Source organism: Plectrocnemia conspersa, unplaced genomic scaffold (genome assembly GCF_051122295.1).
Source record: "Plectrocnemia conspersa isolate PC_06_02 unplaced genomic scaffold, ASM5112229v1 ptg000011l, whole genome shotgun sequence".
Taxonomy (NCBI): domain Eukaryota; kingdom Metazoa; phylum Arthropoda; class Insecta; order Trichoptera; family Polycentropodidae; genus Plectrocnemia; species Plectrocnemia conspersa.
In genome coordinates, this window is record NW_028277175.1 from 7,114,857 (window position 1) to 7,133,360 (window position 18,504).

The following is an 18,504-nucleotide window of genomic DNA, read 5'->3' on the forward strand; positions in this document are numbered from 1 at the left end:
GATTAATATTTTCAGGCGAATTTTGCAGATAACAAATTGAGCGGAGAGCAACTTTTGAGTCTGAACGAGAATTCGGGATTGAAATACGTTGCGCGTATTCCGATTATTTTGAAGAGTAACCAAGAAGACTATAATATAATAGATCCTACAAAGAAAAGAAGAGGACGACCTAGGGTAATTTAAAAATGATATACCTTTTTTCTTATTTTTAAATTATTTTTGTATTCAATCAAATAGTAAAACTGAAATTCAATATTCTAATATGATAAGAACCAATGAGTTAAATAAGCATTTTTGATTGTTGAGATGTGAGTTAAAATTCAAGTTCTAGAAAATATTTCAAAAATACTGATAGGTAAACGATTTACCGAAGTCCACCTCCACAATGATTCCAAATCATCTTATAGACTCTATAAGATTATTTGGTATCATTGTGGAAGTGGACTTCGGTGAATCATTTACCTATCAGTATTTTTGAAATATTTTCTAGAACTTTAATTTTAACTGACATCTCAACAATCAGACTTTTTTTTATATGCTCTATAATATAGAGCATATAATAAAAAGTCTGAGTGAACAGTTGCTCTTTATGTCATTTATAATTAGAAAAAACAACATTGTACCAAAATTTGATTCTTGCAAATAGGATTGAACAGTTTGGATGTACAAAATTTTTTTCAACAGTCTGCAACAAAAATTTTATAAAAACGTATTTGAGATTGTCATATAAAATCAATTAGAATATCATCAAATGTTCAGTTATTTAATTTATAATTTTTCAGTGAATCAAACTCACTTGCTCAAAAAAATATCAAATCTAAGTGTAGCTTCACACGTGCCGGATGGATTCGCCAGGCACCGGGCCGGTGCCATGTAGTGGGGATGGTGTTGTATGGGCTAGTACTTACAATTTCAGACGTGCCGGACGAATCCATCCGGCGCCGGCTGCCGGGTTGTTGCTGGCCGCGCTCACTACAACTGTCCGGCGCCGGGTACCGGGTTGAGTGTGGTAGGGGTAAAACACACACACGAACCGGGCCGGCAGTCAGCCGTTGACAGTGATTGTGGTATCTTGTAATAAAATTATTAAATATATTCCTCGTGTTTAGGCAATAGCAGAAGAAGTAGATCTCGAAATTTTAATTATATTAGTAGAATCTCTTTTAATTATCTTAGTAGAATACATACAAAAATAAAATCCTAACGCGAAATGCATGGAAGGACTTATGTGAAGCCGTTAATCCTAAATGACTGGCATCAGTTGACGGGGTATAGGTCGAGTTGGGAAGAAACCGGCCAGAGACCGATCACGTGTGAAGGGTTTGAAAACGGTGCCGGCCCGGTGCCGGGTGAATCCATCCGGCATGTGTGAAACTACACTTACAATATATGCAAAATAACATCTTTTACTCTTTACATTTAAAATTTTATTTTTCATGCTTTTATTTAAAGAAAATTCAAAAAAATAATGATGGATTCTTAAAAAAAATTAAGCCTTACGATTTAACTTAATAATGACGAATTCGTTCGGTTTGAACATATTTTCGAAAACCATTCTTTGGAAAATTTTCTTGCTCGAAATCTTACAGTTGCGGTTAAACCTTCATGTGGGGAAATACTTTATCTAATGATGGTGTCTTCTTTTTTAATCATGGGAGTGACCATAGAAAGGAATTGTAAATATGTTTCTTCATTCATTCGTAAATAGATAAAAAATCTTCCGGTTCCAATGTCAATTCATTTAATTAATTAGCATGGGTGTAAATTTTTATTTTCAATAGCTAATCTTTGCAACACTTGTCACGTTATTTCGTTTGCTTTGAACGACACTTTATAGGCCATTACGAGGTCTACCAATGCTAACGCGTCGTCCTTCGATGCCATCTGACAATTAACGGTCGTCAGATTTTCCGGAGCGTCTGTGGGGTTGTCGGGTCTCTGGTCAACTTGCGCAGTTTTGCCCGTACAGGCAAACCTGTCAAGTCTACTGTAACGCATATGGCCACCACAATCGAAAAATTATATTTCTTAATCTTTTCTACTGTTAATAAAAAAGAGTAACTAAATAGTTGTAACCTTTCAGAAATATCCTAAGCCATCGCTGTTGAAAGAAACTGTACAAACACAATTAGCACGAGTGATTGAAGAGTCCACAGATTCTTATGAAATTATCAAAGTTACCCAAAGTGTAGAGGTGAATTATGATTTAGAATATTAGATTGTTATTGTTAATTTTACAAGCAATTGAATACATTTTTTCAGGATCATGATAGAAGCCTCTTGATCGCTGCTAACAGCATAAGTGATTCTAGATACGATCTTATGCCCGATATGTCCAACCTTTATGTTGACTATGAAGGTAGTCAAAATGAGTCTTTAGATCTGACAATGAACCCTAACGGTATATAAATTTAATTTTAATATTTATTTATGAAAATATAATACATACATACAGCCTTTGCAAAAATTAAATGTTTGAAGCATATTTTTAATATTAAGGAGCCCTTAATGTTTTCTGAGAGTGACCAATAGACAGATGAGACAATTCTCTCTACTGTATTTACATATTTTTTGGAGCTCAATTTGAGATTAACATTAGTTTTTTAAATATACCATAATTTAGGTCCAGTGAATACAAAACTGACATCAGTTATATCGCAAAGTATGACAGAGAGCGCTGTCTTGTAGGATAGTTACATGGATCGTATGAGGATATATTTTCCATAATCTAATAATGGGGATTTCAGCGTATTTTCAGTAATACTATTTATGTGACCCTCTCATATGAACATGATTCCTACCTTTGATTATTTAAATTCATTCACAACACCACAATGTATTCTCCATGTATTTGATTTACAAATTTGTTTGTATGATTTCCAGAATTTTCAGAAAATGTTTTGGAATGTGACGATTATATATTATTCAATATGGACGATGAAAATTTGATTAATTTGACTCAAAACAACAACAGGAACACAGATGATGAAACCATAATAGAATTAGAATCAGCTTTAACAGAAAATCGTTCACAAAGCCAGTCTGATACAAACCACGTTATTGTTGATGAAACTATGGATGATAAATTAAATGACATTGCAAATATCCAAGATATTTCTTGTATTGACAATTCTATAGAATTACAAACGATAAACGATAGAGAGAACGGCAGAGATTCAAACTTTGAATTTACAAAGAGTTTCACTGATTATATGTTTGATTTGGAGTCCGAGTGATTTAATTTATGAAGAATATGTATGTAAATGTTAATTATAATTATTAATTTATTGAATGAAACAATTTTTTATTTATAAAAATATTTAATAAACAGTACAAATAAAATAAAAATATAAAGGCAATGTCATATATAATATTATAAAATGTTGTAATCACATACAATAATCAAATAAATTGGTTTTAAAAGTATGAAATATATAATAAACAACTAGAAAGCCGGCTGTATATAATATATAAAATAAAGTTAAATAAGAAAAAATAATATACCATATCTTTCTAGGGTTAACAACTAGATTTAAATCGACAAATATAAAAAAATGTATATAATATCAGCAAAGAGTATGTATCAGTCTGATATGAATTAGTTATTGTAAATACTCTCATTTTTATTGTTCTAAATTTTCGCAATCTACAATTATCGTATAATGACATACATGATTTTAACAATATTATGAACAAAGTATATGGATTTACATATGCGTAGAATTTATGAAATGTCTAAAACGATCGTAAATATTGAATAGGCTTGTATTCTTTGATGTTTTAAAAATTTGGTTACCTTAGTTTTGTAGATAGTTTCTCATAGGCTGCGATGAACGAAGTAAAAGTTACCGCAGCGTGTCTGAAGCCAGCGGCCCCCGCGTCAGTCAGCAGCAGCAATAACAACAATCAACCCACTGACGTTTGAGAGAAATAAGGCGCGCTTTTAGCGCCAAGCGAACGAAACATCACTCGAAGGCCTTAACGCCCACTTTTCCGATCATCCAAAAGTGACGTTTTATAAATAGTCTTTTATATTTTTCAAATTCAAGAAACGCCTATTTTTCATCTAATTTTAATAAATCTGGCCCTTAAAATTTGCACATTGAACTTATAAAAGACCTAACAACGCAATTTCAAAAATAGTTAAGATTTAATCAGTTTGATATTTTATTTTAAAATCAAATATATTGTCATATATTATCTTACCATTTTATTATTATACGCATGGGGTATCACTATATGCTTTTTTCTCTACCGCAATTTGAAGTTACTACAATTTTTGAAATAAATTTAATTGTAGTTTAATCAATGCTATTACCTGCCCTCCCCAAATGACTTCCCTGCTTACAGTGCTGCCAACATAGTAAACTTGAATTGGATAATTCTGTTTATACAAACCTATATTTTACAGCGTTAGATGATTTGAATGAAAAATACTCATGAGATTTTATTTATTTTTACTTGTGCTCGGAATAGTAACAATAAGATATAATTAGCACTTCAATAAATAAATAGATCCAGGTAAAAATCCAGGCGCCGCCAATTGATAATTATAGAAAATTTTCTATTGGCAATACTGTATTTGACAGCTGTCAGCAAGGAAACGTCAGTGCGCCGCTGTCAGTGGCCGTGTGTGGGTGTTTTAGGCATGCACCGCTCCGCAATAAGCGTTAGCATGGCGTCCACTCAAGAACCGCCCGACGGCGACACTCAAAGACTTTTGACTATAGGAGCCAACGTCGCCGCGGCTCCGGTTCCCAAACGACCTCCGCAGGAAAACTCCTGGGCCTTGGCCGTTCAGATGTTCGTTCCGTTTCTGTTCGCCGGCTTCGGCATGGTCGCTGCCAGTCTGCTACTCGACATTGTGCAACATTGGCCGGTTTACATCAAAGTATCCGAAGTGTATATATTAGTACCGGCTCTGCTCGGTCTGAAAGGAAACTTAGAGATGACTTTAGCGTCGCGTCTTTCGACCCACGCTCACATGGGCCACCTAGACACTAGCATGAAGCCTTTGATCATAGGAAATCTTTGCTTAGTGCAATGTCAAGCCGTTCTAGTCGGATTCTTAGCCGCAATGGCCGCTACAGTGATGGGGTGGGTTCCCGAAGGAGTGTTCGATACGAGGCATGCTTTACTGCTATGCGCATCCAGCGTATTGACCGCCTCTGTCGCAAGCTTTGTGTTAGCGTGCGTCATGATCGGCGTTATAATCGCCAGTAAAAAAATGAACATCAATCCGGATAACGTAGCAACACCTATAGCGGCTAGTCTCGGAGATTTAACAACTCTAGCTTTACTCTCGTGGATCGCTTCTCTGTTATACCGCGAGATCGAGACCAACGTGTGGCTTCCCGGTCTCATTGTGATAGTCGGAGCCGGCTTAGTTTTAGTGTGCGGATATGCGGCGTCTAAAAACAAATTCACAAGAACCGTATTGGACGAAGGATGGTCGCCTGTTATATCAGCCATGGTTATCAGCAGTGTCGGAGGATTGATCTTGGATTACACCGTTTCGAATTTTAAAGGAGTCGCCGTGTTTCAATTGGTGATAAACGGAATCGGCGGTAATATGGCTGCCGTTCACGCTTCGAGAATGTCGACCACTTTACACAAAGGAGAGACCGTCGGACCGGTCGTTGGGAAGACAACAAAGCTATTGTTGTTGATGGTTATCCCTGGACATTTGATCTTTACGTATACAATCAGTTTCTTGCAAGCTGGTCACACTTCATTGACGAGCTTATTTTTATTGGTATATATGTGTGCAGCATTATTGCAAGTCTTATTATTGTTAGTAATTAGTCACTTTTTGGTTACGTGGATGTGGAAGTTAGGAATCGATCCTGATAATTCGGCTATTCCGTATTTAACAGCTTTAGGCGATCTTTTAGGAACGGCTTTCCTCGGATTGGCGTTCCAATTTTTGTACATGATTGGCGATAAAGATAGCGATCTAGGCGATTAGTACTTATTGTTGATATTGTTATTATTCTATTTCTTGAAGGATGAACCATTTAAGTCTATGAATTAAAATATTCTTTGTACTGAAATAATTGAGATTAGATTTGTCGAAAATTTTCTTTTTCAAAATACCATTTCAAACAAATTTAAATGATTTTAAAATAAAATTTTATAGAAAAAAATTAGTATTGTTAAATATTCGTTAAAGGATATGTTAAATCAATTCTAAATCTATTTTAAATCTCGATTGAACAAATTAAATCTATAATTCTATCAATAATGTTTTCAAGTGATTTACTTTGGGTGCTATTTAACAGGGAATTATTTTGAGAGATATGTGCATTTAAATAAATACTTTGTTCCATAAAACGAATTGTTTTTTTTTGGAAAAAGATTTATAAAACGTTCACTGCTACCGCTCGCTCAAAATCTAATCTGTCCGACAGTAATGCACAAAAAATTCGTTTTATGGAACAATTATTTTATGTATTGCTCATTTAAATTATCCTCATTTAGTTTACTCTCAGAAAATACTTTTAGAAAGCTATAAAATTATTTGAAATTGTGTAAAAATATTTTATAACTAAGAAAGAGAAAATTCTCGACCCACATCACTAAAACATAATCTTATTTAGTTTATCCTTTAGGACAGATTTGTAAACCTATCCTATATGACCAAAAACTTGTTGAACTTAGTGTATAATTTATCAAGTTGATATTTGAAACCAGTTCTTAATTATTGTACGTCCATTTTTTGTAGCATTTATTTCTCTTTGTTTACATAACTATTATCATTATTGTTAATTTTCCTCTTCATTATTTTGTGCCAGTGTAATTTAGTCTTAATGTTTGCCATATTTTATCAACACAATTTATGATTTGTCTACGAAGAACGCTTCGTATTTGTGCCTTATTGTAATTTCAATCAATAATTCATATAAACCCAGTGTTTCTAAAAATATACATATTTTATTACACTTCTATTGTAAAAATGTAGTCATTTTATTATAGTACTAGTATTACTTAATTTTTTTATCTCATCAGATACAACATTATCATTTACATATCATTAAAAAAAAGTTAAAATAAACAAACCTGATACGTAAAGAAATTGATATTTTTCATCTATAAATTTTCTACGAAAATGTCATCAGTTTATTTGCTTAGTCAGAAATACATATCGTTATCTGCTTTATTTAAATTATGTTTACAGTAATTATTGAGTACATCTGCTATTACGTATTTAGTTCAAGTTTATATCGCTTCATATTTTATAGTTGGCAATTAATTTAAATTAACACGTGTACTTTCGTAAATCCGGTGTTTAAACTTGAAACAATTTTATCTGGTGAAATTTCACAATATATATGTTATTTTTTAATGTGTTTTATCTTTTACTCCATTTTTTTGTAAGAAATATTATGTATTTATCTGATTGCCTTAATGTAAAAAATAGGTGCAATACTTAAAAAAAAAAATTATTATAGTTTCATCGATTCGGTGTATCAAATTATCTTAATTAAAAGTTTTATTATGTAGTTAAAACGTATACGTAAAATATATGTACTTAATCTCTACTTGGTTGGATTAAAAAGCCTAAATGAGTGTTAATAAATATTCATTAAATATGAGTTTATTTGGTATTGTCATTAATAGTTAAAGAACCAAATACAATATGCTCACGAGAGGGAGTAGAGTATTCATATTACTTAAAATGTTTGCATAATTTTCATGTTATCTGTTTATATATATATACATATGTACATAAGACGACTATATCATAAAAAGACCAGAGATCTAAAAAAAGGACATTCAAATTAAATTTTAGTATAATTTGGCTAATTTGAAAAATTCAGATATTAAATTGTCTTTGATGTATTTAAAATAGTTCATAGCACTTTGTCACGTCGTTTATTGCAATTTTGTCTACAGATTCTACATACTCTATGAGTAGATCAGAGTAAAAATTTATTGAACTTCATTCAATTAATTCAATCGCTAACTGCCAAACCTTCCCGATTGTTTGTTTTGACCTGGAACAGGCTGAAATAAATGTAGGGTATAATTGCGTTTATTACGGCTGCCTGATAACGTTCGAAGGTCTGTATTTTCTGGTAAAAAAAGCTTTTTGATCATATGAGGGTGAGTTAAATGAATAAACTATTTTTCATCTTTTTCGTAGTCTTCATGACGTTCAACTCGTTTACAGTGCTGTGAAATGACATATACTTTGCCCCTTCGTACAACAGAACACTGCTCCATTTTGGCGCATGTTCCAAGTGCAGCCACTATTTTAAGCTACTGTTTTTTATTTTTGCATGCCTGATTTGTACTGCCGCTCTTTTAAACTATATGTGACACTATTACTAATTCTCAGGACAGTAGAGCACTGTTTTGAATTTTCATTCGACTTACCCTCATACATATATTGTACTTTTTTTTTAATTTTGAAGAAAATAGCTTCACAGCTCACAAATCGCTACTTTCCACGGTCTATCATATCATTGACATCATTTATTATATTAAGAAATTAGTTTGATGAGAATCAATACGTTTTAGAACCATATCTTAAAATAATTAATAATTGCCAAATTTGTCTGCCAATTTATTAAAAAAAACATGTCAAGGTTAACGAGTATTTAACCTTTGGTTGTGTATCTGAATCATCACACATTCGATAAAACCACTAATGTGCCAAATGGATATATGTAATTGCTGAGATGCGATTTGATCTTACTTATCTTATCTGACCAATGGACCTGTGCGACCCTAATTTTGCTTCACAGGCATTATCCGTGAACGTCACACGTTATAAACAAATTATTCGACGTATTGCGTTTCCTGATTGTTCGCCTCTGCTTATCACATCACCCAATTCGATAAATCATGTATATATTTGTACAATGTATAATACATTAACACTGCTAAGACTGAGACCTGTAAAAAATCAGTGTACATAGCATAGTAATGTTTTAATTAATTTTTAATTTCAATTTTGAATCTCAATGTATTATAAACTGTACATTATAAAAAAGTGGTGCTATTTTTGATAACGGAACGTTAAATTCGACTTATCAATAAGAAAGTTACACTTGTACATACATATATGATGTGAAAAAATTGTACGTTGAAAGGAAATAAATTGTATATGAAAGTAACTATTATTTTATTTATTTAACTTTTTCACCTGAATCAACACGTTGAACTGTGTAAATCTGAATAATAATACAATGAAATGCAGGTAAAATACACGTAAATAAAATACTGAAACATATTTTTAATATAAATTTATTATTTCCGTTGCTCTAAATTGTTACAATACATGAGCATTTATGCTAATGGTCTGATTAAACTGTTTTTGAATGTTTATAATAGGTTCATTGTGTTAAAACCTGTTTAATTAGTAACTTGCTGATACACGAGGTAATTGAACAACACGATAAAATATAATTTAGCATCTCGACAACGTTTATAAAAAAGGCACACATCTAAAATATAAAATTTACAATTCTCAATCGTATTGTGCTCAACAAGTATTAAAATAAATATAGACTACTGTATAAATACTATCGCTGTTACACACAATTGTGCAAAACTAATTACAATAAACTTAAACAGCTAATGAAATCATATGTCGATAAATACTACAATAACATAATAGGAAATGTAGGTAAAAAGTTGATTGTTACACAATAATAAAATCATATTTTTAAAACATACTATAATGAAGCGATTTTTTTTAATAATCGGAATAAAAATTTATGTAATATTAATAACACAATCAACAAAATACCCTTTAAGTTATTCACTAAATAAAAATGACTATAGTACACATGAATAAATATATATATGTAATATAAAATAACACATTCATTCAGAAACAATAAATTTGATTTAGTTTCGGATGGATAAACCTTAATTTGTGAAAAATATATTATTTTATCTGAGTATGAAAACAAAGGCAGATACTCTCATATGCATGAGTTTCATTAACACTAGGTTTACGGGTATAAACCCGTCAATTTGACGGATGCCATAAATCTAGCGTTAAATAAAAATATAATATGAATAACTATTTTTAAAATAGAGGGGTGGATAATTATGTTATTGTATATAATAAGGAATAAGCTTTCAATACCATCAGCGTAGATTTGGAGATCGTTGCCATTTTGCTAATACCCATCAGAATTCTAACGATAAATACGATTCCAATCTATATTATAATTTTTATCAATCCATTCATTACAATCTCATACATCTATTGGATTAAAACTAAAACATTTGATCCAATAAATTTGTCATATAAAACCATTAAAAAATATTTTCAGTTGACTGAAAAACATCAGGAAGACACTTAATACATCGCCGATAAAAAAAGTCATTTTACACTACACTATAAAAGCGAAGTCATTCGCTCGGCGATTCTTTAGGTATGAGGACCCAATCGTCGTCTATCGTCTGAAGGGGATTGACTCCCATTCCTTCCAGTTGCTTCCGGAGAGTCCAATAGAGTTTCGTTAAAGAATCCTGAAAAAAACATATAATATAATTAGTTCCTAACATTAATAAAATAATACAAGAAAATAATAAGTAAAACGTACTCTTTCATCTTCTAATTGGATCGCGTCTCGCTTCTGCTTCAATTCCTCCTTATCTAGGTGCTGCTCCAGCAGTTGTGATCTATACGTAGACATATACGCTAATTCTGTTTGGATCTAGAACAATGATTCGTTATGTTATTGTTATCAGTATTGATAGATTCAAGGAGGAAATTTATTAGTACCTTTAAAAACTCTTTGGTGAGCTGGTTGTGCTGCTGGTACAGTTGTACCGACGTGTCATTGTCAAAGTCGGGGGTACCAGGGCGTAGGTGCGGGTCCAGCATCATCTGCATCGATTCGAGATCTGGATCTGGAGGTTGGGGTTCTTCGGGGGGTGACGACGGCCGGTCGTTGTTGCCAGTTCCCGTCATTCCTGTTGTTGTTGTCGTGCCTCCGCCAGCGCTGATTGTCGTAGTTTGATTGCTATTGCCTGTAAAGAAAGATTGGTATATATTAAAAACTGTAAATTTGTGTGTCCTTGTTCAATAATAATAAGTGAAACACATACAATATTTTGAAAATAGACAGTTCCACATTATCATAAAACATTACGACTACAGTAACAAGTTTTTAAATATGTATTATAGCATATAACGTTATAATTATGTCTACGATTCGGTGAGATGCTAATCACTAGGAAATCAAGGAAATCAAATTTATAGCTATAGAATATATAATTTTCGGTATTGAATTAAAATTAATAACGACTGAAAAAATATGACATTTTATAAAAGTATTAATTTTTAATCGTATTTACTCCTTTATTTATTTATATAAAAAAATGCAGCAAGAAACCTTTACATCATACGTAAATGTAAAGAAGAAAATAGTGTATTTCAGTTTCTATATAATAAAATGTTTAAGAAAAACTTGTACTTAAAAATATAAAATAAAAGGGAGAAGTTATTTTTATTTTGAGTTTTATGACATTATTTCATATTTAAGTGTAAAAAAAATGGGAAACTGATGCCATTCTCATAGATGAGCTGATTTGCTTGATTTATAACGTTTTATCTAAAGTAATCTATTGATAGGTTTATAACGTTTTATGTAAAGTAATTAAAAAATAGTTTATTGGTGACGTGATGGAAGGACGTCTTCCGCCAGTCCGTGCCTCGCCGATCAGTGCATAATTATAAACGTAACATGTAATAATTTAACCAGTAATTAAATCATCTGCAGCGGGTAACTTATGTATAACATCTAAGATCACAATGGTTTCGCATTTAAAATGCCACCCGAAAGACATTCTTAACTAAAGAGTTGTATATAAGCAGGGTTTAACAATATAGCTATTGGTCTAAATAAGCATTTTCTCTCATTTGCCAAGCTATATAGATAGAAGAAACATTTGAAAGACACTTGTTCATATTGCCACTCAGACCAGCGCCAAAAACTGACCACGAGAAACTAGATAAACCAGAGTCTTCTACTGTTCATCGATCCTAACTACCTGCTACAATCCCTTCTGGATCAAATTAGACTTTTCCTAGACACTGACTGACATTTGTGCAATAAAACTATATATCCAACAATTCTTTTAAGTCACGACACTTAAATATAAAATAATAAAATTTAGGCTTTTAAAACATATTTTAAAAGTTATAGGCAAAATAAATCGGGTCATATTTTTAGCGCCACCTTGTATGATTAATTTATATCTAAAGTACTCTTTTTTTTAGCAATCATTCCTAACAAACTGTTCTTAATTGTGTTTCATAAAATCGATGAATTAAAACATTTTTTATGCGAAATACTTCGATCAGTAATATATAATATATTTTACTTATTTTTAATTTCACAGTTCTTAAGCGACATAATAAATATAATTAGTCTATACTGCAATGAAATTAAAAGTGGGAAAAGTACCATAGCTCGCAAAAGAATTTAAAAAAAAGTGCAAAGCTTCTGCAGAATATATTTTATAAAACTTTAAGATTTTAAAATAAAACACTGCGTTGAAATATATGTTTAAATAGTCATAAGTCAATCTTAAATCAGTGCATTTTAACTTCATCGGTGTTAAGAGACAGTATTTAAGCGCTTATGTACTAAATTTCTCGGTGCATGGCGCAATGTAAAAGTTTGCAAAATTAATCGTTGCGCAGTTTTCTTTGAGTAAGAGACATTTGAAAAACTACGCATTTTATTCGGAATTTGTTATTAAATGTATACTTATTTAGTGAGTCGCACATTTTATATATAAGTTTGGAAGACCATTTATTGATCCTATCTATACCCCCCGCTTTATAAAACATACTCATTTCTTTCCAGTAGCAATTTATATCACTATTAATATAAAGGTGCTATTGTTTAAGATATCTCAAAAGTACAATTATTTATGTAGACTACTGTTTTCATTACAATGATTATATAGCATTAATTATTATAACACACAATAGATATTTTTTAAAATTGTATTATTTCACGTAGAAAAATAATTTAGAAAAGTGACTGTTTTGGGTGGCTTTGAAAGTAAACAAATAAGGGATAGATTCATAAGCAGTAAAAATGTGACATTATAACCAGATGTGCTGTTCGATTTTGGGTTTTAATTAAAAAAATCACGAGACTCTGTTGAAGTTTTAAAGTAGATTCTTGCTCTAAATAGTAAATATTTACAATAACAAAAAATTCGCCCTCGACTCCCGCTTTTAACCGATAAGAGATTTTCGTCTCGTGCAAAGAATAAAAGTGTTTTTATTCTTTCTCAAAAGCTTCCTAGTTATTTAGAGGAAGTATAGTGCTAATATATTCGCGCAGTAGTAATATTAGTGAACCTGCTTTTTCTGTCATTAAATTTCAATATTTAAAAAATCATCTTAAGTATTGTATATGCAGTCCTGTAACTAGGCAGATGCATATATACAAGACTCAAAATGAGGAACTGCAAAAAATGACAAATTAATATTTGAGAATATTAAAATATATTTCTAGCTCTTTCTATGTGGAATAAAATTCTACAATGAAAAATTGCATCGATAAAGCATGTAACGAATTATTATATGGATTATGCTTAAGTTAATGACAGAAGACAGAAAAGAAGCGATTTTGATTTTTTTTAATGAATTTCCCTATAGCTTGTATAATTTATGAGTGTTGCTGATATTCTAAAAACGCTTTTAAGTACACATAGTAACAAATCAAATGTGAAACTCGAATTATAAAAGCTTCAAAGCTTTGAGACTGATACAAAACAGTAAAACAACTATTTAGAACAATACTAAATTATCCAGGTTGATCCAATTTGAGTTTCTTATGTTGGCAGCACTGTAAATCAGACAACTGTCAATAATCACGTGTGTTCAAAGTGGCAAAAGATAGTTTGCAACAACATATTTACGAAATGGATCGCTTAACCATGGCTTAACGAGTTAAAATTTTCAATTCTACAGAAATAAAAATTCTGTACGAACTGTACATCGAAATTTATGGAAAGATTATGGTCAATTTCATTGATCTACTGAGCGAATAATTCGCAACGTAGTGGAAAAAATTGAAGAGATTAGAAGCGTTGGAGATAGGGTAAGACTTGTGCATCATCATGGCGCCCGTTAGGCCGAGAATATTGTGCCTGAAGACCCGCAATTGTCGATTCGTCGGCGTTCGCTGCTTATGGAATATTCTTTGGCGCATTTTGAATCTGGATTTGCACCTACACCCGTATAAAATTCAATTAACACAAGAACAAAAGCTCATAAACTATGAACAGCGAAGAATTTATGCAGCAGGAAGTTGATAGTATTTTTTTAAAGTATGTTGAAAAATCCCCATGTGATTAAAAAAATACCATTATATGCATAAAAAGTGACTGTTTGGTGCGCATTATGGTCAGGCGGCGTCATTGGGCCTTATTTTTTGAAAACGATGAAGGTCGGACTGTAACAGTCAACGGTGAGTGCTATTTTTGGCACGAAATCGAATGTATTGATGTGAAAGACACGTGGTTCTAACAAGACGGCGCAATTTGCCACACATCGGCCGCAACGTTCGATGTTTTACGCGAAAAGTTCCCAGGTCATATTATTAACTGGTCGCCAAGATCATGCGATTTAATGCCGTTGGATATTTTTGTGGTGTTACGCTAAGGTCGTGTCTACGCCGACAAACCCGAAACATTTGAGCACCTAAAAACCAACATCCGCCAAGTTATAGCCGTATACTATTTTTCATAATTAATGAAATACATTAAAAATCGGAACGGTAGATATTCTTAAGAAAATCTTGAAAATTATTTGAAAAAAACGCAAATTAAAATGTTTTTTTTTAAAGCTTGAAAATTGAAGTAATATCATTTTTAGTACCATTTGAATATAACATCGATAAAGATGTTAATTATGTAATTGTGTATATTAAAATATTTTTTGTATACTGAATTATTTATAAACAATTGTTGTTTCGAATTTGTCTTTATTATTATTTTGAAGAAACGACCACCAGGGAAAAGGAATCTTTAAGTACCACCGATAGTCACAGTTCGGTCGTCAGAAAACGCACTGAGATTTTCGCCAAGTTTCATCCGAAAGCTCTGACGCAACACAATTTGGGAGCCACTGACACTACACACATCACACACGACGACGGGCGTCGGTTTCCCGTATGTAACACACGTCGGCGTCTTATTTTTATACTCGTTCTTTTTCAAACGCACACACATACGCGCCTAACCACGTGGAGAATCGGACCAATTCCAGGAAAATGCCAGAGCTTTATTCTCCGGAGGTTTTCCGTCGCACCCGCGGAAAGAAGGATATAATAATATAGCAGAAGTGGCACGGACTGTAGAAGATCCAGCTGCAGGTGACCGTATCCCTGACGGTGGTGATGGCCGCCGGGGAGTCGCACATCTCTCGGGGAGCGCGGAATTGTGCGGAGGAGTGAGAAGTTTGGAGCGCAAAGCACGACCGCACCGCTAGCGTCCGAAGCCGACTGACTGACTAGCTCCCGCGACGCTCTTCGAGGAGACTCGAGCCAAGGAAGGCTGAAATTGTTCCTGTGTTGCTGCTACATGAAGATCTGTATCGTCAGATTTCGATATTAGGTCAACTAAGACCATTTATCAATGTGATGCAGATTGTATAAATTCTTGTGTTGCGTTCGAAATGCAGTCTGATCGAAGACAAACTATACAATGATCAGCGCTACAGAAAGTTCACGATCGAGATCGATACAAGTAGGAGGAAAAGTATCGGTTAATTGAATAAAATCAAATATACTAGACTTGCTCAAAATAGTAGAACACCATAATAAATGTATCTGTGTTTTTTAATATCCAATAGCTCGTCTTTAATTACAGCTGCAACCATTTTTGGCATACTATCAACTAATGACTTACATATAGACGGATATGACTTTCTCCATCTACAATTTTTCCCATAGAATGTTTGCAATTGTGTTGGGCTTTAAAATATCAAATATGATCTTTAGATTGGAGTTAGGCAAGAAATCAGATCTATTGAATTTGGAAATATTTAAAAAAAAGAGTTACTTAGCAAATGAACACGATTCCTATCACGTGATAAGAAATATTAATATAAATATTTTTACCATTCTGCTTATCGTTGCTATTAAAATGGCTTTGAAGACCTATATTAGCAGTTTCCATTCGCTTTCTTCGAGTTCCTTGTCTGGACTTATATATACCATATTCACTAAGAGGTTATACTTATTTATCTATTACAAATCTGACGATTTTAAATTGCTAGATTTCCTTAATACGCCGCAATGCCCATTATACAAAATAGTTGAACAAACACACGCTTATTCTTATTCCAAATGCATAAAAAAAAGAATGGCACACATATAAAAGATAAGTGCAACACCCAATATAAATTGTTCCAGTTCCTCGTCACCGAGAACACCTTTGTGCAGGGAAGTCATTTCAGGTGAGTTGCAAAAGGTTACCATTTCATTAAGATTCATTAAATAACATGCATTTTTCTGGTCAAATTCAAGGGGGTTCCTGTTTAAAGTCAAAAGCAATAAAATTCGTGCCGTCGCATTTATCTAGCGTTCATATTAAGACTTTTTATAACAATATAAGGATATCGAATGAAGCATATCTAAACCAATTTTGACCAATATGGAAGCGCAAAAAACAATTATCCCTTTTTAAAAGTAAAAAATCTACGTCAAAAGCATTAAATCATACCGTCGCAGTGGGAACGTTTGTTACTATTATATACCAAAAGTTTGTATTTTATGAAATAAAATGGATCTCATATATTATATAATATTAGGGGTGTCAACGGAAATTAAATTACGAATGTGTAAATCAAACACAATGTGACAACATTTTTGAGTATGCAGCTAGTGTTAAGAGCCAGGTAATTATTTTAATAATATATTTTGTCTCTGACTTCTGAGATTGAAAAAATCCTCACCCACTACTCCTATGTCTTCGATGGAATTATTTATGATTAAAACACTTCCACCTAAGCTACAACAAAAATCTGCTAGCAAGAAGATTTAGAAAATATAATGTTAATATTGATACTTGCGTAGCGATGTTGAAAGGTATATAAAATATTGTCAATCAACTAACTAAACTGCAACTTAATGTATTTTTGTAAAGACGGCGAATCCGCATTTGTGCAAATATGCTATCATAATACACATAGGAATTCTGGTTTTACCATATTTTTCATTTCTCGATACTTTTTGATAAATAAAATATCTATGTAATATACAGGCTTATGTAATTATAATAATAAAGTATATTATTTTAGGTATTTTTCATTATTGATGAACAGAGAACGTGATGATCGTTTAAGAGAACGAATTACAATAGGATGATTATTTGTTATAATGGATTCAAATAGGGCCAGAACGGATCGATACACTTCGATTGAGCGTCAAGTTACGAATGAATTTTGAGCTCCCGTATTTATACCAGATGTATTTATACTATTGCTACTTTACATTTTTCATATTTCAAAAACGATAAAGATAGAAAATCACATTGGATTATTGAGAAAACGAGATTTAAATGGCGATAGAGTTTATCGCATAATTTTGTGGAAAGCCCTCATACATTTTTGCAATCTGTCGATCTCCACGCGGAGCGTCAGTCACGCGCGGAACCCATGACTTGTCCTGGTCGCCCACTAAGCACTCAGTTCAAATGCCTTTTTCTCCAAAACCATCATTATTTCTCTTTGAGAAGCTGGTGTAAGCTCACCGCACGTTTAACAAAAAGAGTCAGCACCGTTTTTGAACTTTCGAGGATTTTTTAATATATTTTTTCCATTATTTACTTACAAAAACAATTGTACGCCGTAAGTAGTAACACCTACGTGCATTAAAAAATAAATTATAACATTAAAGTATTTTTATATTCTGGTTATGTTTATACTACGTTTTGATTGAATTTGTTGAGTGTATAAACAATTAGCTGTATTAACTAAATAAATTATTGTAATAATAAATAAATAATTCCAACCTCTATTAAAAGGTATCAAGAAAGCATGTATATTTCCAAGCCTCTGGCACGGATCTAGCCTTTTTTATGCAGCGGTAATAAAACATTTTAAAAATTTTAACAAAAAGGTTCTAGGAAAAGATATTAGAATTTTTCTCGATAAATTCTCGAGTGGAAACACTAAATACAAATGATAAATAAGAAGAGCGGGGGAACCAAATTGGATCATTGCGGTAATCCAGAACGAACGAAATATTCGTAGGAATGACTGCTGGTCCACTAAAGCCTGCCGATATTAATTATGGATATATCAAACGACTTAGCAGGTGCCGAAGGAACAACGCTTGTCTAAAATGTAAGACAAAATAAAAATATATTAAAGGAAAACAAGCAGATTTTTCAGCTCTTTAATATAAAGTCAGATTTGGTCTTTGCAAATCCAATGAAATTATATTCACTCTTTGCCCTCCATTTGGATCGGCAGTTCATCGTCCAAGAGTTATGAAATTTTTATGTGAT

At 32.4% G+C, this 18,504-nt stretch overlaps 3 protein-coding genes across 4 annotated transcripts in view; 2 read left to right on the top strand and 1 right to left on the bottom strand.

The window, feature by feature from the left end:
• Window positions 1–31: 31 nt before the first annotated feature.
• Window positions 32–3,297, top strand: LOC148229295 (uncharacterized). Its single transcript, XM_088196476.1, has 4 exons — window positions 32–174; window positions 2,084–2,194; window positions 2,263–2,401; window positions 2,884–3,297. The coding sequence occupies exons 3-4, from the start codon at window positions 2,323–2,325 to the stop codon at window positions 3,234–3,236; spliced, it is 432 nt and encodes a 143-aa protein (XP_088052602.1). The 5' UTR covers window positions 32–174; window positions 2,084–2,194; window positions 2,263–2,322; the 3' UTR covers window positions 3,237–3,297.
• A 1,311-nt stretch (window positions 3,298–4,608) lies between these two features.
• On the top strand, window positions 4,609–9,122 carry LOC148229296 (solute carrier family 41 member 1-like). The gene has a single exon (XM_088198880.1). The coding sequence runs from the start codon at window positions 4,649–4,651 to the stop codon at window positions 5,966–5,968; it is 1,320 nt and encodes a 439-aa protein (XP_088055006.1). The 5' UTR covers window positions 4,609–4,648; the 3' UTR covers window positions 5,969–9,122.
• A 116-nt stretch (window positions 9,123–9,238) lies between these two features.
• Tak1 (TGF-beta activated kinase 1) overlaps window positions 9,239–18,504 on the bottom strand; it is a 45,238-nt gene continuing 35,972 nt past the window's right edge. For both annotated transcript variants that reach the window (XM_088198879.1, XM_088198878.1), the window contains 3 exons: window positions 10,748–10,995; window positions 10,566–10,679; window positions 9,239–10,491 (listed from right to left, as the gene is read on the bottom strand). In XM_088198879.1, the coding sequence (XP_088055005.1) occupies window positions 10,372–10,491; window positions 10,566–10,679; window positions 10,748–10,995 (482 nt within the window). In that variant the 3' untranslated portion in view covers window positions 9,239–10,371. The remainder of the gene's footprint in view (window positions 10,492–10,565; window positions 10,680–10,747; window positions 10,996–18,504) is intronic.

Coding starts and splice junctions, on each gene's coding strand:
- LOC148229295 (XM_088196476.1), top strand. CDS start 2,323: ATGCCCGATATGTCCAACCTTTATGTTGACTATGAAGGTAGTCAAAAT. Junction 2,402..2,883: donor TCTGACAATGAACCCTAACG/GTATATAAATTT, acceptor TATGATTTCCAG/AATTTTCAGAAAATGTTTTG.
- LOC148229296 (XM_088198880.1), top strand. CDS start 4,649: ATGCACCGCTCCGCAATAAGCGTTAGCATGGCGTCCACTCAAGAACCG.